This window comes from Propithecus coquereli, unplaced genomic scaffold, assembly GCF_000956105.1.
Source record: "Propithecus coquereli isolate 6110/MARCELLA unplaced genomic scaffold, Pcoq_1.0 Scaffold28, whole genome shotgun sequence".
In the NCBI taxonomy this organism is placed as follows: domain Eukaryota; kingdom Metazoa; phylum Chordata; class Mammalia; order Primates; family Indriidae; genus Propithecus; species Propithecus coquereli.
This window is the reverse complement of record NW_012148396.1, coordinates 646,273-670,279: the sequence shown is the minus strand read 5'-3', so window position 1 is coordinate 670,279 and position 24,007 is coordinate 646,273. Positions and strand designations below refer to the sequence as shown.

General features: G+C 44.1%; 1 protein-coding gene across 2 annotated transcripts in view; it reads left to right on the top strand.

Annotated features, from left to right (window-relative positions):
- Window positions 1-265: 265 nt before the first annotated feature.
- The window catches only part of ADCY8 (adenylate cyclase 8 (brain)), a 238,777-nt gene continuing 215,035 nt past the window's right edge, over window positions 266-24,007 (top strand). The window contains exon 1 of one of the 2 annotated variants that reach the window (XM_012647996.1): window positions 266-3,349. In XM_012647996.1, coding sequence (XP_012503450.1) covers window positions 2,375-3,349 — 975 coding nt within the window. In that variant the 5' untranslated portion in view covers window positions 266-2,374. The remainder of the gene's footprint in view (window positions 3,350-24,007) is intronic. The other variant, XM_012647997.1, reaches the window with a different exon arrangement.

The window sequence follows — 24,007 nt, the reverse complement described above, 5'->3', positions numbered from 1 at the left end:
ACACAGCGGAGACACATAACCCTGGAGACAGTGTGTGTGATTGAAAGGGAGGGGGGAATCGAAAGCTATTCTGGCTCAGGGCAGGTGGGAGGAAGGGGAGTTTCTCTTCTGGAGAGCAAGGGAAATCGCTCACTCGGGAAGGGCCGAGGGGGCAGAGAGACGACGTGGTCCTTTGGGCTTTCATGGGACGCCACGGGGAGCCACGAAAGCGCCCAGGGCCTGACGTCATTGGCCATCAGCTGACTGTGCTCAGGGCCCGGGCTACACCGGCTGCAGTCGCAGTTGTGGTGGCGGAGGTGGTGGCCACCATGGCTCAGCCACCTGCATCCGGGCGCTGAACTGCAGCGGCAGCATTGCCGTGCGGACCCGCCGCACCCGGAACCCCCGGGGACCCCGCTGGGCTTGGCGTTGGCGCTGGCACAACGCGCCCACCGCGCTGCGACGTGGCCCGCCGCGAGCGCCGCCCCAGGCTTTGTCCGTGACCGCTCGGCGGAGCCTGGGCAGGCGGGAAAACTGGGCTCAAGGCGAGCCCTTGGAAATGCCTTTCCCCACGTCCTCCTCCCCGACCCTTGCTGTCAGCAGGAAGAAACTTAGTGTGCGAGGCAGACAGGGGATGCCCCCGTGTTGATGCCCCGCGCCCTCACCCCCGATCGATGTAGTAAAGACACTCCCGCAGGAAGCTGCCTGCCTCTTCGTTTGCGGCTTCTTGGGGGCTCTTGCTTTTAGATGGAAAGTTGGCTTTGCCACAAGAAGCCCGTGTGGGGACGGCAGAAAGGAGACCCTCTATTCCGTCGCGCAGGGCTCTTGGAGTCCACGGCAAAGCGGCCTACGAGTCCTGGCTCCGCACCTGCCGAGGACACGAGCCAGTGCCTAAAAAAGAACAGCAGAGGAACCGGCCTGTCGCAGCCAGCTGGAACGCTGGATAGTAGCGCGGAGGGAAGGCCCGGGCTCCCGCCGCCCGCCCCGGCCCGCCGTGGTCCTCTCCCTCGCTGGCCAGCGCGCGCGGGGCCCCTCCAGACCTGGGGCGTCCTGGCTAGGTCTGGGTACCAGGTCCTCGCCACCACCCCCACCTCACCCCCACCTCACCCCGGGTTCCGGGGGCGTGGCTTGGCGCGGGGGCGGGTTTAAGTCGCAGCGGGTGTCTGACCGCTCTGACAGGTCTCCAAATTCCTCCCAGTCGCCTGATGCCCGCAGCGCTCTTCAGAGCACCGAGGTGGCACGCGCCGCCGCTTCCCTGGCTCCAGAGGCGTCTCTGTCTACTTCCACGCGTCCTCGGCCTCCCTTCTCGTCCAAATCCGATATTCGCCGCACCGCCAAGCTTCGGTTCTCAGCTTCTAAGATCCGCACCAGTGGCTTCGCTTCGTTCTCAGAGCTGTTGGCTTTGGAGCCCACCCCACTTTTTCCTTCCCTCGCCGCCCGCTCCTCCTAGCTCTGGGCCAAATGGACTTCAAAGAGCAAAGTGAAGGGCATGGGAACTGTGTGCTGCGAACCCTCGGAAGCACAACTGGGAGCGTTAACCTCGTCTTATAGCCAAGGCTGGAACGCTGGGGCTAGTGTCCCCCGACCCACCTCCCCAGGGATGCTTCTGGCCAGAGCCAGAGCTGCGCTGTCAGTCCTCGCTCTGGAGCCAGAAACAAGCCCAGGAGGGAGACTCAGCACACCCCTTCCTTCAAATTAACTGTTTGGTGACTTAGCGCTGAGGCTGCCACCTCTCCAACCCTCCCTCGGGGCGCTCCGCCACCTCACATTCCACCCTCCCTTCTCCCCCTTCGTTGCCCCCGCCCCCAGCTCCGCCCCAGCTCCCCATCCCGCCGCAATGGAGTTCTCCAAAGGGTGATGAATCCAGCCACAGCTGCTAACTTCGCACCCATCGCTGCCGCCGGTCACCCCCGGCCAGCCCCCCTGCAGCCGCCCAGCAGTAGGTGTCCAGAGCCCAGTGCCGCAGCCAGGACCCACCCGACGCGCAGCAGAAGCACGGCGCCCAGGCGCCTCTTGGAGAGCAAGACTGAGCCAAGACGCTGAGCTTAGAACCAACCAAGAAGCCTGAGCCGGGAAGGGGGCTGCGTGGCTCAGAGCGCCGCGGCTTCTGCGGACAAATAGCCGCCACCGCCGCTGCGTACCTAAGCTGCGCGGACTGGTGGGAGGGCGGCACGCAAGGACGCAGGGGTCTGCTGCGATTTTCCGGGCGCCTTTTGCCCCTGGGCACAGTATGACCTGACCTGAGGGGTCCCCCTGCCCAGGGCTCCTGCAACAGGGCAGCCTAGGATAGAAGGACTTGCTGCAACCTCCAACCAGGCTTTCTTCCAGTCTTTAGGAATTCCTTCCTTCAACTGCCTCCCCAGGCTCTACGCCTCCCTCCCTGCGGCCCAGCGCCATGGAGCTCTCCGATGTGCGCTGCCTTGGCGGCAGCGAGGAACTCTACACCATACACCCGACGCCCCCGGCCGGCGACGGAGGGAGCGGCTCTCGGCCGCAGCGGCTGTTGTGGCAAACGGCGGTGCGGCACATCACCGAGCAGCGCTTCATTCACGGGCACCGGGGCGGCGGCGGCGGCGGCGGCGGCGGCGGCGGGAGCAGAGGCTCGGGCAAAGCCTCGACCCCTGCGGGCAGCGGCCCCAACCACCATGCGCCGCAGCTGTCCGGCGACTCGGCGTTGCCCCTCTACTCGCTGGGCCCAGGGGAGCGAGCGCACAGCACTGGCGGCACCAAAGTCTTCCCCGAACGCAGCGGGAGCGGCAGTGCCAGCGGCAGCGGCGGCGGGGGCGACCTGGGCTTCCTGCACCTTGACTGTGCCCCAAGCAACTCGGATTTCTTCCTCAATGGGGGCTATAGCTACCGAGGGGTCATTTTCCCCACCCTGCGCAACTCCTTCAAGTCTCGGGATCTGGAGCGCCTCTACCAGCGGTATTTCCTGGGCCAGAGGCGCAAATCCGAGGTGGTGATGAACGTGCTGGACGTGCTGACCAAACTCACCCTCTTGGTCCTCCACTTGAGCCTGGCCTCGGCCCCCATGGACCCGCTCAAGGGCATCCTGCTGGGCTTCTTCACTGGCATTGAGGTGGTGATCTGCGCCCTGGTGGTGGTCAGGAAGGACACCACCTCGCACACATACCTTCAATACAGCGGTGTGGTCACCTGGGTGGCCATGACCACCCAGATCCTGGCAGCAGGCCTCGGCTACGGGCTCCTGGGCGACGGCATAGGCTACGTGCTCTTCACACTCTTCGCCACCTACAGCATGCTGCCGCTGCCGCTCACCTGGGCCATCCTGGCTGGCCTGGGAACCTCGCTGCTGCAGGTGATCCTCGAAGTGGTCATCCCCCGGCTGGCGGTCATTTCCATCAACCAGGTAACACTCTCCTGCCTTGCTTTTTCCCCTCTGATTCCCCTGTTTAATTATAATATAGTTTCCAGAGAGTCAGGGTGGCCTCACTCTTTGCACCCCCTTCTCCAGCATGGCACAGTGCCTTGCTCCTAGGAGGCCTTGGATGTTAGTGGGATGGACTCTCTCTCTTCTAAATGACCTCTAAAAGTTTCTATCACCTCTACCCTTCTACTCTGATTCTATGAGTAATTCTTCTCTGGCATCAGCTAAGAAAGTCTTCTTTCTACTTCTCGCTTCCCCCCTACCCCTGGGTCTGCAGTGTGCGGAGCAGGAGACAGAAGGGAGAAGTATCCAGATTTAGAAGGTGACCCATTCCTTAACAGCTTTACTCATAAGAGTCACAGCAGGGTGCCCTAGGGGACTCTGGGATTCAGAGTTGGGTTTCTGTGTATCTCCATGCCACAAATCCTCAGTTCTCTAAGAAACCAACATTTGTTAAACACATACTAATTGCCAGTGCTGGCACTGTACATGTTGTCTCGCCCAATCCTTCAACAATCCTGCGACATGTTTTATTTGGGAATTTTTTTTATTCCTGGGTGCTCTAAGATAATACCTTCTCTCATAACAGTATCCAACCCAGGGTGGCAAAAAAAAAAAAAATGCAAGTTTTGATTAATTGCAAAAGGGCATTTTGATGTAGATATTTTAGTAGTTTAAAATATTTAAGTGAAATCTCACTCTTTAAGACTCTTTCTTTTTTATCCCCCTTTTATTCTATCCTTCCCCATCAAATGTGGATGTGTTTATGTGAACAAAATTCACATCGTCTATGGATGAGAAGGTAGACAATGGCTCTATTGATTATATTAATTAAAACCAATAGATAATTAATAACCTGGCACTTTTATTTTCTTACCAAATGTCTGATAGGTAACAGGAGAGTGAATCTGAGGGCTTCTGAAAAATGAGGGAAACATGTCAGCTGAAGTGGTTTCAAGTGAGAGGCTGATGTGATGTGCATGGGTGGGGGCTTCTTTGCATGTCTGTACCTGCTGTGTCCTCAGCTTCTGTGTCATTTTTGCCGTATTAGAAACTTAAAACTCCTCTTCCTTATGGTGGAGTTTGAACAGATGGATCTTAGAATAAACAGGTACACTGCCACTGAAAACTGCTCACAATTTTTAGGACACCAGCACTGTTAGAGTGCTTTACCCATCATTGACCTTTGGGGCTTCTGTTCCATTTGGGATCCTGTCTATTCTCTGATGGCTCTACATTCGTTTGCTTAAGTTATTTATCTGGTTGGCTGCTTTTACAGTTCTTTTTGAAGTCTCTCAGGGTAAAGCAAAGAGGATATAAAGTACCTGGCTGTGATCATCAGGCATGAAATGGGGAGATGAGAGACTTAGAGTAAGGACCGATCGGCTGAATCTTTTCTTATTAAAGGCAATAATGGGTGTTTTCTAAAAATCATCAGGGAACTTCAATACCCACATATAATAAATGAGTCTCAGTTTGGGAAGGGGGAATCATATTCTTTGTTTGGTATTGTATAAAATTATATGTGTATTAACTGTGTTTCTCAATCCTGTTTACACATAAATCTGAATGTCAGTCATCTAAATCTACTTTCCTCCAAGCTCTCTCATTGTCTTCTGCATTTTCTTTGTCATATATTTGGACATCAGCAGATCTTTTCTTCCCTGTCTCACCTCTCCCACCTCATCCTTTTACCTTTCCCTCTCTCGTCCTCTTCTTTTTCCTTCTCTGCTTCTCATTTTTCATCGAACTCACTATGAGTTGTTTCAACAATATATCGTTAGCTATCTGATCATGTGAAGAAAATTCCATTTATTATAACCCACTGCTTTTCATGCAGTAGCCTTTCTTGGTACACACTACTAAAAGACTTTGTAAGTAAGTTTGGAATAGTATTTGGAATAACACATCCTAAGTGGCAAATTACGAATATTTTCAAAGTTCTAAGTATAGACATATTCTTCTTGCCAAATGAATCCAGAAAGTAAATTTTGGCTCCATATTTGTTTTATACTCTACTCAAATACTACCAGATGGGAGAAGATTAAAAATAACCCCCAAATGTCTTCCCACTCCCACCCCATCATAAACAATCCTCCACTGTGAAAACCAAGGTCCTGATAAATGTACACCAAGCTCATTCAACTTTCCGTTTGGGTAGAAATTATAGATAAACCACAGTTTCATAGGTTGAGTCACCTTTTACCAGACTCTAAAGGAACAACCAGAACCCTCTCCCCTCATGTAGGTGCTGAAAGGTCTTTTAAAGGTCCTTTGGCGCCCTCTATGGGTTTAAACTTCTTTCCTAGATCTTGAGGATGGATGAAGTGGAGAATAAAACACTTTTTAAAAAAAATCTGTGATTTTTTGAATAAGTACTATTTAGTTTTCCATGTTTGGTAATATGTAAGGCATACTTAAAACCTGCTATAGGTCTCTCATAGCAACTGTAGTAAAATCCTAACTCCTTACCACAGCCTACTCAATCCTCTGAGCTAGTTGTTGCTTCTCTCTGTAATCATATTCCCTTCTCTTCTCTTCCTCAGGGTCTAAATACAACATCCATTTTTCTGTCTTTTAAATTTCCCAAGCCCTTTCCTACTTCTGGGTCTTTACACCTACCACAAAGAACAATTTTTCCCAGTCTTCACGTGACTGGCACATCCTCACTGTTCCAGACCGTCAAAGGCTACTTTCTCTAGTACATGATTGGTTTTATTTTCTCCAGAGTATATACACTATCGTAAAGTATCTGATTTTTTGATATTTACTGTATTTCTCCCCATCACAAGAATGTAAATACCATAAGGTCATGGATGTTGCCTATCATATTTGCCAATTTATCCTCAGCATCTAGAAAAATGCGAGGTACTTAGAGGCACTCAACAAACAGTCACTGAATGAACAAGATTACTCATCACATAGGCAATGTTATAAAATATCCAAGTCCCCTGGTGTTGTGTTGCTGAAAGCTTTCCCCAGGTACATGTACACACACACACACACACACACACACACGTAAGTCATGCGTTTAGGCAGTCTTGCACATAAACATCTTTTAAAGAAATCAAAGCACAGTAATAATCATTTGTACAATATTTTACATATAACAAAGCTCCCTTCTATACACTGTCACATCTAATAATGACAAATAGATGGTAGCATCCTTCACTTTCATTTCAGAGAAGAAATGACAGATTCTTAGAAATTTTAAAGGAATGTCCTGAAGATCAAGAAGAGCCTAGCAAGTGGTGAAGATGGGATTCAAACTCTGGCTCCAATGCCAATCATTCTCCAGGATCCATTTAGGGGTTTTCCGTCTAAGCGTGTAAGCATTTGAAATTGTTCAAAAATGATGTATTACTCTTTCACTGCTCAAGAGAGTAATGCCCTGTATAGCACCTGAATGAACATTTAATGAAGAAGCCAAAGGAAAATGATGAGAGAAAAATGACTGAATTGCCGGGCATAGGCTCTTTGAAGCTAGCTCATCATTCTGCCTACCTGGAAACAAATTTGTCAACTGAAGGCCGTAAACACTTTCCCTGCATTAATATTAATTCTCTTTAGGAGTATGGCTAACATTTAACTTTGCATTTTCGAGAGTCAGGAAACTAAAACGAGAATATAGTCAACACACCTTGGCAGCTGTTTCACTTCACTGAAAATGTCACTTTCAAAAGTAACAAATGAGCCAATGATTGCCTTCCCTTAATCCAAGCTATGAGAATCTGCTTCTCTCCTGAAGGAAATCACATCTGTGTCTTGACAGGGTAACAACCATCCTGTAGATCTCTGCACACAGCCTGTATGAAGAGACAAAGCCCTATGTTAATTTGGATCACCATTTACTTTCCACTGTGAATAGAAGTAAGAACCTCAAAAGGGCCACTCATGAGGTTCCTTTGCCGTCAGCAAAGAGATGGTTTATGTATTCTCTATTCAGTTAACAGTTAAATTAAAATCACCAACTTCCCACCCAAACAAAGATTACTGTTCAGGGCAGATACAATCACCTGTATGTTTTGGGAGTCAAGAGTGGCATTAGAAATACTGAAGAACCTTTATAAAGTTCAAAAGCAAGTTCAAAGGGCTCCTTTCATTTAACCCTGACAAAGCTCAGCTCTAGGTAACACTGGGTTTACAGTTATTCCTGCCTTGGAAGCCTCACCCAATTCAAGTTAAATCAGCTCCATGTGTGTGGTTCAAGCCAATTATAGGAATGCCTTCTCCAGATTTTCTCTAAGATACTGATTTTTTTCCCACATCTTAAACCAATTTTTTATCCTGCCAGTTTAATTTATTCCTAGGAAATGCATTACAGAATGACATTATATGTATAAATAAAATATTAATGATAAGGTTATATTTACTAGTTTCTTTCACTAGATAGATAAATTCTGAAAACCATTGCTATAATTAGCATTTCATTCTATTTTAATTGCTGGTGACAATAATATGAGCTACCTTACATTTGAAATTCATTCTCATTGTTCAGCTCATTAGTGATAAGATGGTAGAAATAATTTAGTTATTGGAAAACTAAGAGGCAGCAATATTTAACCAGAAAAATTGCTACATTATGCTTTCCTCTTGGGGATGCAAAATGTCACAGCCAGTGGCTAATTAGTCTTTTGTGCCTTTCGGTGAGGTAGATAAGCAGAAGTGCCAGAGTAGAGGTGATTTCTCCAAGACAGCTGTACAATCAATGGCAGCCAGGATGTAAATCCAGGTTAGTTAGTGCTCAAGGTCATGCTGTCAGATTTGAATTTCCCATGCAACATCTTCTTTCCTGTTTTCACATATCCCATCAAACAGTAGAGATGAGAGCCATTAAATAATGATCCTTAAACTTGACTGATAACAAGGGACTTTTAGCCTACCATTTGGCCTTTGAAAATTCCTTTAGGGAAAAATTCATTTTTTGTACTGGGTAAGATGGCGGGATATGGTACAAGCAGGTGGGGACTAGGAGAGAAGCAGACTTTGTGTGAGACTTAAATATGCCTTTCTGATCACTTAAATGAAGGATTGACTTCACAGGACAGATAAATTGAGTATAATGACATTACCAACATCTCTCCCCCATTTATAAAATGTAAACATAAGTGTATCCTATTATATGTTCTTTGTCTAAGGCTCTTTGTAGCTAATTCAAATCAAATAATGATTTGGGAATCCTGTGACTACTTAATGTACAGCAAATGGCATGTGATGTAAGTCACTCCAATTTGGTAGTTGATATTAAGGTAAACACTCACTTCAGACACATAAATATCCATTAAATGAGCATGAATGGGGCTCTAATGCACCCCACTAGTTATGGTGTACATTTCTTAAAATCCCAAATATCTTCATTTCTGTACATTTTCCTTTAGGAAATTCACATAGGCTTTTAAAAATAATTGCAACTTTCTAGCATGTCTGAGAAAAATTCCTTTCAAAATCAGATTTGAGTGTCAACCTTCCCAAGAGTTTCCTCTGAATACCAGGAAATGGAAACATTATTCTCTCTTACTTGTGAAAAATGCCCAGAGACTACCCTTCATATTCCTTCTTTCCTTTTTTCTTTTCTTTTCTTTTTTTCTTCGTGTCTGTGTGTGTGTGTGTGTGTGTGTGTGTGTGTGTGTACTCACACACACGTGTGCACTGGTAGAGAATGAGCTTTGCAAAGAATATTTTTAATGACTGCTGAAATGACCGATTAAATTCCTTTAGCCCTGGCCTGTAGATATCTTTGCCCTGGACTTGCAAATAGGTTTGGTGTCTGTATATTTGGAGAGAGTTGTAAAATGATTGTGTGGTGTGTGCTTGGCAAGATTGAATTATGAATTCGTTTTCCTTCATATCCAGTAATATCACCTGACTGTTATCAGTGGGTCAGAGCATAATTAGATTAGAACTGGGAAGACTGGGAGGACTTTGCTTCTGGTGCAGCTGCTGCAATGTCATGCTAAGTAGGACAAAGGCAGTAGTCATATTTACACTTTGATGATTGATGGCATTTTAAGAGTGCATCAAAAATAAGTGAAACCAAGCATAAAAATGAAAGATGGGGAAAAAAAAGAAGTTTATCCCATATTCAGTGCTGCTAGCAACACGTAATCAGAGGACACTACTACAATCATGCTGATGTGACATTTCACTGTTGTCTAAATATTTCTTAGCATGCTAATTTATTCATTTCACAAGTGTATCTATTTGAGTTGATCCTACATGTGTTTATTTCCAGAATATAGGAGACACTTGCAACATTCCTCTCAAACCTTTCCTCTTACCAACAGATAGACACAATATTGATTCTCTGAGAGACCAGTAGGCCCAGAATATAGAGCTGGGCAAATGTATCAGTTCATGTGACATATTGCTCTGAAATGTGTTTTTGGTTCTTTCTCTGGGCTGGAATTAAAGTAACAGAACCCGAAGGTTAGCAGCAGCATTGAAGGTTGGAGACTTTCTGTGATACATGTATTTGAACCTCAGTTAGCAAGAGAATGGGTTATGTAAATAATTTCTTCCCCATGATTTTCTTGGGGTTTGAGTAGAGGAATGCTGCCTTAACCAGCCACAACAAAGCAGGGAAAGCCAGTATAATCTGCCCTGTGCTTCCCCAGGAAATGTAATTGGATTTACACACTCAAATTATATCATGTGAGTTTTGTTTTATGAAGGGCTATTTTAAGAAGTCAGGTCACTTAAGCAGCACTTTGGAAGCTAGATTTTCTCACTGCAAGATTTTTCACAGTCAGCCCTGCGGGGTAGAGGAAGAATGCAGAGTAGATTAATTAACCATGGAGATGCCAGACAATCCGAGGGAGGCCTGGCCACATCCTGGAAGGAATAAAAGCCATTTACCAGCAAATGCTGCTATGTGACTACCTTTTCAACAAACCACTGAGCTTGTGACACAAAGTGTCATCAGATAAACCTGCATTTGACTGTTTCTTTGATATCTGTGCATTGGGCTTTGAATGGGCATGTGTGTACTTTGGTATTTGAATTTCATTTATCTAGATCACTCATTTTAATATGTGCAATACCTTGCATATTCATTAGTTGCTGGGGTTTTCTGTCCCCCTTTTACTCCATTTCCTGCCCTATATGTCTAAGCTCAGGTGTTAGAATACTAATTGAAAAATGTCTTTGAAGCACAAAAGTTCCCCAAATTAGGAAATGATAAAGTTATGCATGGTGAAGCCATGAGTTAGATATGAAAATAAATCACATTAATGTTCTGCAATTTCTTTTTAAATGAGTAAATTTTTTAAACTGTCATCCCTATATCAAATCCACACCATTGTAAAATTTGCACATGAAAACAAAAACTATTAACTACCTTATTTTGGAAAAAACACACCCTTGTTTTGTGTTATTTGGTTTTCTAGTTGACTAGATAAAGCATTTCAGAATATTTTTGTCATTTGTGTGTGTGTGTATGTGTATGTGATTACATGCTGAATGCACATGATTGCTTATAAAATAGAGTCTACTTAGGATTATGGGATATATAAGCAAAATACATGTATTTCTTTAACTCAGAACATAAGGAAAAGAAATGCAGCACAAAAAATCTTACAGAATCCATTTTATGTTGCTATAACAAAATACCTGAGACTGGGCAATTCATAAAAAACAGAAATTGATTTGGCTCCGGACTGAGAACTCCAAGATCAAGGGGCTATATCTAGTGAGGGTCTTCTTTCTGCATCACAACATGGAGGAAGGCATCACATGAGCAAGAGAGAGCAAGAGATTGAACTCGCAGCCTCCAACTCTTTTATAATTGGCATTAACTATTTCATGAGAATGGAGTCCCACTGTTGCATTGGGCATTAGGGATTAAGTTTCCAATGAATGCTTTTCAGGGGACACATTCAAGCCATAGCAAAGGCTAAAAAAGTAAAGAAAAGAAAAGAAAAAAACACCACTGAAAGGCCTAAAGATAGAAGGGATACAGGAAGAATATGGTAACAAATACTTGAGGTTCTGCCATGACAAAGAGATAGGTTATTTTATATGTGTCTTCTTTGGGACGAAATAAAGACGAGTGGATACTCACTAGAGCAGGAGAAATTTTGATTCACGAAAGGGTGAGGTTTGGTAAAAATAGACCTGTCCAAGGGGGCTGCTCTTTGAAATGATGAGCTCCCTGTCACGGGACTTCTTCAAGGAAAAGCTGTGTGGCAATCCATCACAGATGTCATAAAGGAGATTCCTATATAGGGAGGTCTTTTCCTCAAGGTCAGATGAAAGCCTTTGACTGCATCTACAAGCCATCACGATCACTTTGCAGTCAGAAAAAAGTAGAAGGGCAAAGGGCAAGGGACCAAAATTTCAAAAGTGTATACGTCAACTGAATCTGCTCCCCTTTTAGGGGCTCATCTGGGATCTTTGCCCAACAAAGCCTGCTTATGTTTCAGGGACCAAAATTGTGACATATGGCCACCCTATCAGCAAGAAAGGATGGCAAAAATAGATTAGATTTTGATGCCCCTTAAAAAATAAGGATTGCATTAGGAAGAAGGATAGAATGAGTATTGAGCAGATAAATTGTTCAACACATACTTGTTGATTGCCTGCTGGGTTTTAGGTCCTGGGACACAGCTGTGTAACAATCAGATAAAGTTATTGCTCTAATGGAGCTGATACTTGAATGGATTTGAGCAGGGAGTTTTTGACTGCCATGTAGAGGTTAGAAGTTGTACCTGATTCTTAGAATATGTCTGGAGCACAGGGTTCAGTAAATATTTTACACAATGCAAATCTTGGGCTGTTTTTACTACAGACCTTTAAAGTATGGAACATCAAAGCTGGAGTGGAGCTTTCAGGCGTTGCATGAAAGGGAACATCAGACTATGGAAGAAAGAGTGGACTGGGTATGACTCTTCCTTCCTGATGAAGAGAGTGTAAAAGGACCCTGGGGAAGGGCCAAGAGGTCAGTTGTTGAAGTATCACCTTACGACAAACTGCATGCATTCCAAGCCTGGTGACCTGAAGACATGGCAGGAGGGAGCAACTGCAGCTCTGGGAACTCATGGTCACTCTGTGCTCACAGGGACTCCAGATAAAAACTGAGGAGTTGCCCTGGAGCTCCAGGCAACCCATCTCCACACAAGAGTGAGCAGACAGAGAGCTCAGGCAAGGCTCAAGTCCCTTTCCTTGGTACATTGCTACCTCCTGTGTTTTCCTGTATCAGAGCAATGTCATGATGTTCCCTGTGCCCACCAGACTGTGAACGCCTTGAGGTCAAGAATTGTATCTTACCCATCTTTGTGTCCCCAGCACCTGGGATAGAACATGACACAGAGATGGCTCTGAATACCACACTTTTAAATGATGGAATGAATGAATATTACCTGGCCACCTCCTTCCCCCTACCACACACACATACACACACGCGCGCGCGCGCACACTCATCAACAGGGAAGGAGAAACCAGTGAGAGAAGAGAAATCAATCTCTCTGCTCAATACAGGCAAAAGTACACCAGAAACTATCCCATGAGGTGCTTTGGGCAGAAAGCCACAGCTGAGTTTTTGCTATACGTATGCTAAAGTGGTTATTAGATAACATGAACAAAAAGTCAAGTCCAGATCACTTAAGTAAAAAAAAAAAGAAAGAAAGAAAAAATGTTACAGACCTGAATCACTTATGGATATTTGTCCATTCCTAAACATTTTATATGGATTAGGCCCATCCACTCAAAATAGAGTCCAGGTACTAACGCAGTTATGACCGTCTCATTCTCTTCCCTCTGTGTTCTTCAGCACCGTGGCTCTGACTCCCAATATCCCGCTCAGGAGCTCTCTGCTTTACGGCACACTCCAAATCACTTCTTCAGCGTGATGTCTCAGTGATGGCTTCTGTGCATTCCCACCCTCTGGCTCCACACAGATGCAGCTGTGGGCAGGAGATGCTCTCACCTTTCGCCTTCACTCTGGATGCTCCACACAAGAGTGGCTGGTCTGCCCCACTCCTCAGAGGAGGACATTGAACAAAGCGGGGTGACTGCTGAGCATAAAAACTAGATAATTGCTTAGTCCACTGTTTCCCACGGCTTAAAACCTATCACGTAAAGACCTACTTGTACCCTAACTGGATCAGTTCAATCGGTAGACTTTCGAAAAGCAAAGCCTGATTTTGCTGGAACCCAGTACAGTTAACTAAAACAGTCCTCGTGAACTCCAAAAAAAGGTAATGAGAACGTCTTCTGCTTTCAGTTCCATGAAGCATCATCCCACTTAGTTCATTTTTCTATTGTCAATTAGTTCAAGAAACAAAATCATTAAGAGCAAGCTTGTTTTCTTCTAAGCTCAAAGTTAACACTCCCCCCTTCTCCATTCCTTGGGTGAGCCTTCCTAGCCTATTGGTGCTGGACAGCTTGTTTGAGAACAGGCTCATGGCCCCAGATGGTCAGTGTTCAATGAGCACAAAGTCTTTCCTTTTCTATTTAGAAGGCAGAGATACTTCCTTTGTCTCTTACCAAGTGAATAATGACATCATATGCAGCTCTTGGGGCCCTGCCCAGGACATCTCATCCAGAGAGAAACTGTGCCAATGGACAGTTATAGATATTTTTGAAACCATGTTAAGTACATTTCCTTAAAAACATAGAAACCACAAATTCTCATCTATTTTCGCTATGGATTTTTCTCAGTGACTTTGGCCAAATGGTTTTGACTTCTCTGGGCCAAAATTTCTTCATGCCTAAAAGAGCTTTGTGTGTAGTGAAAAAAAAAAATGCAGGGTTATGAAGGGCTTTCTCAATACCCAAGACCAAGTTAGCTATTCCTTCTCTTTTGACTGTGTTACCCTTTACCTACCCATCCATTCTGCCTCACGTTGCGCTGCCGTTGTTGTTCGTGTCTCTCTTGGCAGCTGGGCTGTGAGCTTCATGAGGCCAGAGGTGCCCCTGGGTCACTGCCGAGTCTCTACAACACAGTCTAGTGCTGGTTACATACTCTTCTTTCTCAGCTGCCTTCAGGGCTTGCATTTCAATTCACCTCTTTAATGTTGGGATTCCTAAGTTTCCATTCTATAAGTCTCCCCATAATCTCACTCCATACCTCTCCCTGAGCAATCACACCCCTTCTTCAGTCAAAAACCATGTATTTGTGTGTTGCTTACTCCTAAGTCTCTATCTCTAACCCAGGTTTTTCCTGCTAAGCTTAAGACTAGGGCAATTAGTGACTTGCTAGACACCTCCATTTGGGTGTCCCACAGGCTGCCAAGCTTTGAAGGGTCAAAAATCAACTCCTCCCCATCCAACATCTACATGAAACTCTGATGGTTTAGTCTCCCATTGCTGGAGTCTGTCCACAGCTCTCCATCCTGCTTTTTCTGTTTTAGTGCAACGCCACCCCCCAAGATTTCTCAAACCTCTCCAACCTCCTCCAACCCACCCCACACCCCCAAGTGTGAGCTCCTCCCAAATACTAGTATTCTTACCACATCACTCCCCGGGTAAGTTCTACCCTTGAACCTCATCACCAGTTTCCTGAAAAACCTCATGCTTGCTTCTGGTTGTGTGTGTTTTCTAGGACAATTCTTTCCCTTTCTTTTCTGGCAATATTCACTCAAGTGTCACCAGTACCAGGAAGCCTCTCGTGTAGCCCTCCCTTCTCCAGGACAGGTGCTGGCTTAAGAGTAAGTGGTGTGCATTTAACTGGTGAATCACATTTGTTTGAGTTTGAGAACCTGGGCTCAGGTTAGTTGCTTAAGGGAAGAAGGGGCAGGAGGATGTTACAGAATTTGACAGAAAGACAAGCAGTCCTTCAAGTAAGACTCTTTCAATGGAAGCACATGTGTATCGAGAATTACCGTGTGCCAGACCTGCAATTTCACAAGGAAGGCACCAGAGTGTCAAGATCACAGCACAGTATAGGATGTGGATTCAGACTGGCTGGGATTGATCTGCCATTTGTTCATTTTATGACATTGACAAGGGCTTCAATTTTTCTGTACCTCACTTTCTTCAGGTGTAGAATGGAAATAATAATAATAATAACCCGGAAGGTTGTTGAAGACATGAAATAATACACATGGAGTATTTAAATCAGAGCCCGGTAAAGAGAAACCATGCAATACATTTTATTTGTTATTATAATGTAAGCCTTGAAATAGTCACTCCTTTTCCATGCCCTAAGTGGGCCATTCCTGGGCTTCACCGGGCTAATCCCATGGTCCTTTAGACCAATGCTCCTCTGACTTTACTGTGAGAAGGAATCACTTCAAGGTTTTAACAAAATTTGGATTTGGGGGAACCCAAGATTCCATTATTTTTTTCTACTATCGAACTATGTGCTCTTTGAGAACAGGGTCTAATTCTTTTGTATATCCCTGGAATAGGCACTGGCCCATCACAGGGGAATCCCACAGCAGAGGCTTGTTGAGTGAATGAACAGTCATGTTGGCATCAGTATCGCTGCTTCCCCATTTTACAGGTGAGAATGCTGAGCTCAGAGCTGTTACATCCTTCCCCTTCAGTCACATGACAGAAAAGAAATTTCAATCCACAACTGTCTGATTCCAAAGACATCCCCTGAATTCGATGGTTTTTGAAGGCCACTTAATCTCAGTTATCTATACTCATTTCAGAGGCAATGAGTTAAAAGTGATAAAGAGAAAGAAAAATGAAACTTATATTCCAAACAGTAGCAATGTTTATAATGATATTTATTGCTCTATAGGGCTGGGAGGTGGCACATTGTATTGAAAACAGCACCTGAATAGTCATCAGAAGTCTCGCCTCAGATTTTACACCCAACACAGCGCCGCTTTGTACAGACCACTCAACCTGTCCTGGCCTCAACATGAATTCCTCTCAGCTTTAAAATTCTATCCCTGAGAAACGACTTCTGAGCTCCCTCGGAGCTCTAAAAAATGTATTCCCATGAGTTATAATGAATGTGAATGTGAGAATTTGTATGTTTTCCTCATTTATTTAGTTCCCAAGATCAGGTAACAACAATTCTTATAGAACATAAAGCTTGTTGAGATCTTCCACCTCTGAGATGCTTAGAAAGAGAATTATGAGTAATGACTTAGCAAAGACTGAGAAAATTAGTCACTAGATGGTTTTAACATTTACTTCCTCCCAGTGGTTCAATTACATTGACACCATCAGTTGCAAAATTGTGTGTCGTGTTTTTCATTCAATTTGTTTCAAAGGGACTTGTGATTGTGATATTTCATTGACAGACAATTGTTTCTTTTGAATATCTGATCTGTGTTTGTGGCACCTGCCTATCTCTCATTTTCGGAATGTGCATGCTCACTGTGATCAACAGCCACTTTATATCAGGGTTACACAGCAGTGGTTGAGTTGGGCGTTGATGCAGCCTGAGCATCCACAACTGGGGGGTCTGGCTTTTGTGGATTCCTCTCATTTGTCTATGGGCCCCAGGAAAGAGACAAGGTGGCCTTGAGGAACTCACTTAATCTTGCTGTATGTCAGTCACTCCATCTGTAACAAGATGAGAATAAGACACCTGCTGTCGAAACCTCACCTTTTATAGATAAATGAGTTAATGAATAAGAAAGTTTTGAACCAATAACTGGCAGTCAACAAGCACTGGGTGGCATTATTATTATTTCTGTAGCACAGATGTGTCTGAAGTAGGCACACAGTGGCAGGCTGCCTTGCTCTGTTGTTGACATGACACTCTGCAAAATGCAGGACAGGGGTCCACAAGGTGAAACAATCTGCTAATCACCTCCACAGTGGGTGAAATGAACTAGAGAGCTCTGCCACACTGGCCTGTTTCTGGCAATAATGATCATTACACACAAGAAGCAAGAAGTACACCTCAAGATGAGAGGATGTCCACTAAATTCCAAGCTACGTACTACTTCAATGCTCCTTCATGGACAAAAATACAAGCCAGTAGAAATCACCCCTTTGCCTTGTGTTTAGAACATTCTTATGAGGGAGAAAAAACATTTCACATTTAATGCTGATATGTCTTCCTACAAATCCCCACACTGAAGCCTTTCCCTATGTAAAATCCTTCCTAATTTTGTGGAAGGTAGATACAAACTTCCCCTCATCGTCCTGCAAAAAAGACCTGACTAGCCATTGGTTCAAGATAATTTGGATGTAAAAAAGACTGAAAAGTTCCTTTCAAAATCCAGTTAACAAAATTTACCTCCTTGGGCCTATCTTGTGCATGAAGACATATTTCAAACTTCAAACTTATCCCAATATAAAAAAAAAAACAGTGACCACAAAACTAATCAATATGGTCAATAAAATTAGTAGGAAAACTCATAGTAAGGTACGTATCAAATTTCTTCCAACAAATAGGATGAACAAATGATTTTAGAATAGCAGCAGCTCCTTCTCCAGACCAGACCAAACAGTAAATTATAACACTGATGACAATGGCACTGCAGTGTTGGGTGAGAAAGGGAAACACACTCTGCCTCTCTCCTTGCAGCAAGGCCATCTTCTGCTCTGCAGCCCACCAAGGATCCGCCATATTTCCACTGAACAACGTTTGAGAACCACTCCTTTAGAAACCCCCTCCTAGGTCTTTGGCCATTGAGGACCTAACTGAGATGTTCCTAAAGAGAGAGTAACTTGGTGTTGGTACAGGGCAGAGAATGGTCCGTTTTGTTTCAAAGTCCCCTTGGCACAGAGCAATAGTTATAATGTCTAACGCTTACTACATACCTTCTATACCTGAATCCATGTTATATGGTTCACACACAACCTATCCACTCCTGATGGTGTTCCTAGACGGTAGTGTTGTAACCTCCATTTTGGAAATGAAGAAGTTGAGGGTCTGAGAGATGAACCCAGCTGAAGTCATTCAGATTGTGTGTGGCCAACTCAGGATTCGAACTATCAAATATAATAAAAAGTCTGTTTGGCTCCAAATATACATAGGTTCCTACTGGCTCCCATCACTGCCACCCTGTGCATGCCAAGTGGCTATTTAAGTAAATACATATTCGCATTTAGTAATTCATAGTTCTTTCATTTATCAGTTGTCTACTGTGTGCTAAACTTTAGGGATGCAAAGTCAAATAAGACATGTTTCCTACCCTTGAGCCATATACATTACCAGAATGAGAAAGCAAGAAAGAAAAGTTTATCTGTCAAATCCTGGGCTGCCTCGTATGATGGCAGTGCCGAGAGTGGCAATTGGTTTCATACCTTCATGGTTTTCATCCCTTGATGCTATAAAAATTTGAGAAATGGTGCACTCCTTTACCTGGCCTAATGCACACACTACATGTGCCTGAAGTAAAATTAACATTTAGGGAAGAAATCTAGACTTAGAAGAGTCAAGTTCTGATGACTTCACAATTCACCATCTTTCTTCAGGACCAGATTCCGGGGCACACCAGATGGAAAAGAAAAGAATCATTATAAAATTCATCAAAATATACAGATCAAACCCTTACTTTTACCCAGATCCCTACCAACAAAAATAAATTGCTTTCTATCCTACTTATATTCCTGAAAGTAATCCAGACTTATTTGCCCACATGATTCTGAATTATCCTAAATTTTTTCTGCATCTGTTTTAAAATGATGAGCCATCTAAGGACATGCCTGTCCACCCAGGGAAGGTTTCTTCACATAAGCTGTGTATCAGAGACTACCGTTTGGCTACCGGTGTACACTGTCTCTTCTTCCTTGCATACAGACCCAAAATTTTATCCTGAGAGGTAGTATTCCCAGTTGCATTACTGGAGGGTTTGGGAAATCATTTAAAAGATGCCTGATTCATCTAAGAGGCTCACTTTTTGCCACCCACCCCACCCTCTTGAGCCATCTTTCTGGCTGGTAAGCAGATGCCACAACACCTCCACTAGCCATCTCGGACTGTGAGGGGAGATAGAAGCCACACAGAAGGATGGTGGAACACGAAGAAATAAGAATCGTAGGACACTGATGATATTAATACTATTGGGTCACTCTAGACTGCTCATTCCTAGATTTTTAAAAATCATATAAAATATACTCCAAATTTATTTAATCTATTTTTATTTTAGTTCTCCATCACCAGCATCCAAATGCAATTTCTAATCAATGCTGGCTGCAAAATATATCATGGTGTATCATCCAATAAATTAACAATGACTGTGCCTTGAGATAAAATTGCAACTGCAATTCTTCTGTCTTATACTTGACTATCTGATCATATCATCTATGATAAATAGAGCCATTTTCATTTTATGGGTGTTTTGTTTCGTTTTGCTACGTACTTGAGATTTGGGGAACAGAAAGACCCAGATCAGATGTCGTGTCATCTAATATATAATTTATAGCACAAGAATAAATGCCAGGCAACCATTATGACTGGAAAAGACTGATGGGACTATTTCCCCAGGGAAGAAACTGATGCCTTCCTATTTATAACTCTTTGAAAGTGCACCACGCCTCGTGAGATTAAAAAGCCGTCCCTGGAGGTGCTCAGCAAAAGCCAGATGCCCGTCGTCAGGGATTTGGGGCAAAGCAGGAAGGGTTGAACAAAATGATTTTTAAGATCCTTTCTGATTTGAAACTTATGATTCTGTGACTGTTGAAGTTATAAATAATTGGTTAGATATAGAACAGTTGGACTCTGAAAAAAAGAGAAGTCCCCAAAATCTCCTGAATGTCAGAAAGGAATGCAGATATTGACATCCTCCTCCTGGCTCTGGATCTCGGTGAATCCAGGGTTCTGTACTCCGTCCTAGCAGGTGCCCACACCGGGAAGCTCAGAGGGGATGCCTGCATGCTTCCCACTTCCCTGCTCGTTCCCATGCCAGCACATTGCTGCTTCCTGACAAGGGTGCTGCTGGGGATCCTCCAGTCCACCCACTTCTGTGTGCTCCTCACCCAAGTCACAGCAGCCTCCCTGCAGCCACTGCTGCCCCTTCCAATCTATTGTCCACAGGGTCAGCAAGGCGCAATTTTTCTTATCATGACACCTTATCACTTTCAGTAAGTGTCAGTAGCTTCCCGTTGCTCCTAAGACAGAAAGACAGACCCTTTCCTGGGACCCACCTATTAGATCCAGCCTCTGTCTCCTTCAGACGGTGCCAGTTTTCATCTTTCTCTCATTCCCACAGTCGCGATGCCCTTCATTCAGTTCTTCGAAAGACCTGTGTCTCCTTCTGCCCCTCAGCCGTCTGAGTTTCTGTTCCTCCTTTGTCCAAGATGTTCTCCCCTCATTCTTAGCTCAAGGAACCTTTCTCAGGGAAGCTTCCTCTGCCCTCTCTTAAGTCACAACTTAGAGCATTTTCAAATCCTCCACAATTTTCTTAAGGAACACATCTCTCTCTCTCTCTCTCTCTCTCCCCACCCGACCCCCGCCCCCCGCGTTGTGAGAGTATTTTTTCTGGTTTTCCCACCAGACAGCACATTCAGTGAAGATAGGGAATGGGTCAGGTTTGCTTGCTCACCTGAGTAGTCTCAGTATCCCACGTTTAATAAATATTTATCTAGGAATAAACGAATGGATGAATAAATGGGAATACTCAAGGCCGGAGCTCAGGACAGTGGTATTGTGGCAGTGGAATGTTGATGTGCAAGAAGGTGAGATTAACCTGGGTTGGATGGAGGTTCCGATTAATGTTTCTACCAGGTTCTGGACTATTTCTCTCTGGCTGAAATCCTGGGTAAGGCTAAACATTACAAATAACATTTTTTCAGTACCAGGAGCTTAACAGGAATTGTACCCATACCAAGAGAAGACGACCTAATGAATCTGCCAAATTATAACTCCAATGAGTCTACACAAAATCATTGTGCCAGGATGATGTTCTTTTTTATAATAGCTACTGTCCTGGTAAAAATATTTGTGGTTTCCACAGCCTTTAAATAGAAGATATCATTAAAGAGGCAAACATCAATTTTATTAAACATAATTACTCTTATTGCATTGCTTATTTTTTATGCTGGTTCTCAATAAGGCTGAGTTATCAAACACACATATAGAATTTGTTGACCTCATGAAGAGGAAGTTGACAGTAATATTGGATCTGGTATAGACATATGTAGATGGATGGATAAATGGATGGACAGACACATCCACATCCACTACTGAAAAGAAGTTTTGAGTCATACTGTCATTCATTTGTCTTCTCAATTTTGGGAAAGGGATTGGGAAGAGAACTGAACAACACAAGAAAGTAGGATGTGGACTTAATATGCTTAATCCATAAATTTTCTACCAAAATTTTTTCCTCACTCTGCTTGAATACCCCAATGATGGGGAACTCACTCCATCATTTGCTCTTTGCCTTATGTGGAAACTCTACTTACAGAAAACTTTTGTTGGCCGGGCACAGTGGCTCAGATCTGTAATCCCAGGACTTTGGGAGGCTGAGGTGGGAGGACCACTTGAGGCCTGGGTGACAGAGACCCCGTCTCTGAAAAAAGAGAGAAAGAAAACATTTGATGTTGATATGATATAGAAGCTGTCATATCTGTGCACTGCAAAAGGCTAAGACTGCCTAATATACCCCAGATCATCATTTCCGTTAATACCAACATTACCATCATTCTCATACCACCTCCCTCTTTTTCTCTCTCTTCATCATCTTCACAAGAGACTCTGAAATTTCTGTAGTATTTTAAGCTAGAAGGAAGGTGTCATTATTTCTGACTGGGAACATTAAGGAAGACATCGCCGTGGAGGTGGCAGGTGAATTGGAATTTCAAGGGTAAGATTTGGAGATACCAACAAAACTGCCTGGTTGTAAAGTTAGACCTCCACTGCTAGAAAAATGAGCTACCCATATGTATGCCCTTAATTATATTTTAATATTCAGGAAATTTATATTTACATATTTGCTTTCAAATGGAAGCAGTTGGTTTGACAAAATGAATGAGGACACATCTTCTGGGGCAGGAGTAGTTGGTTTGGATCCCGACACCACCACCCACTAGCTGTATGATATGGCAAATTATTCAACTTCCATAAGCCTCAGTTCTTTCATCTGTAAAATGGGATAATCATAGCATGTATCTTATAAAAGAGTATGAGCATTAACAGAGATGATGCAATAAGTTTCGGAACGGTGCCTAGCTGTATATGTCATAGTACAGCTTGCAATGGAAGCTCCTAATTTACTGCCATATATCCAATCTCAAGAACAATGCCTAGCACGCAACAGACACTTCATGGATATTTATTGAATGAATGAACAGAACCACTGGGGAGAGTAGCATGGCCAACCAGTGAAGAGTTAGCAGTAGATGCTGGGCAAGGCACTGGCAAAAAACCTGATTAATGAAAGTGCATGTCTTTGATATTTTAAACTGATATTTCCAACTCACTTGACTGAAAACTGAAAGAACATGTTGAATACAAACATCATTCCATCAAGATGGTGTAATTTACCAAGAGGGGAAAAAAACGAAACCACTCTCTTTCTTTGAGTGTTCTCTATGACCTTTAAAAAATAAAAAAAGCTAAAGGAGACAGTATTGGAACGACATTGAGTCACTATTTTGATTCAATATTGAAGGAGAGCGAGTAAGTCAAAGCCCACTTCTTTCCCTTAAACCAACACTTACTCCAAATGACCAACTCGCTCAGAGCACTCCAAACAAAAAATAATATATACTTGGCATTTGTAATACAATTTATATTTTAAAGTTTTCTGATATTTAATGTACCAGATGGCATAATAGCTTTGTTATGGAGGGCAAATTACTAGCCTTGCTGCTTATCAGATGAGGAAATAAGGGCTTGGAAGGTTTCTTAACATCCAAACACTGACCAGGCTACAGTCCTGGGCTGTTTATCTTAGTGGGATTTTTTTTTTTTTTTGTCTTACAAAGCATACTTCTCTGTCACCATTTCTACAACTCTGAGGAGGAAAGGAAATTAACTGTTAACAGGCTGTGATGAGCAAACCGAAGACACAGTGAATGCTAGTTGACTCTAGCATCTGCCCTCGCTGGTAGTGGGGTGAGACCAGGGGCTGGTGGTCGGGAGTCAGCACAGCACCTCTGGTGGCTGTCCCTGCAGCCTCCAGGAAATCTGGGCTCTCCTAGCGCATCTAGCGCCCACTGCTTTCTGGCTTCCCAGCTTTCCCATACTATACTATAAAGAGCAGCTATGCAAACATGTTTCCTGTACTTAAATTCAAAAGCCAAGGCATTTGTCTGGAGAAGAAGGACTCAGGCTGGGAGTGAGGAGTCCCAGTTTGAATGCCTCTGGTCGTTTAGCTGGGATTTCTGTTTGTTCTGCCTTTAGAGCCACAGGCATTCCAAGTTGGAGGGGGTGTTCAAGGCCACCAAAGGGCCCATCTAATCTAATCTCAGTAGGAGTTCTTTCTCCAGTGTCCTAGACGGAGACAGGAGAGTCACTCTTAGGGCTAAAGAAACGTCGGGAAGAGTTCAGGAGTCAGCCTGTATGCTATTTTGTATTCCATCAGTTCTAGTAGATGAGCCGGCAGCTTTTGGGGAGATAACAGAAGTCAGGCCCCTCCTCTGCTCCAGACCTGGCATGACTCCCCCATTCCATGCTGGGTCAAGCCAGTGTCCCTGCAGTGGTCCACAAGACCCACCTGTAGCCTTGTACCTTCTTCTGCCCCGTCTCCTCCTTCTCTCTTACTTTCTCACTCTGCTCCAGCCTCATCTCTTTCTCAGGAATTCCTTAAACACACCATCCTGGCCTTACCACTGGCTGTT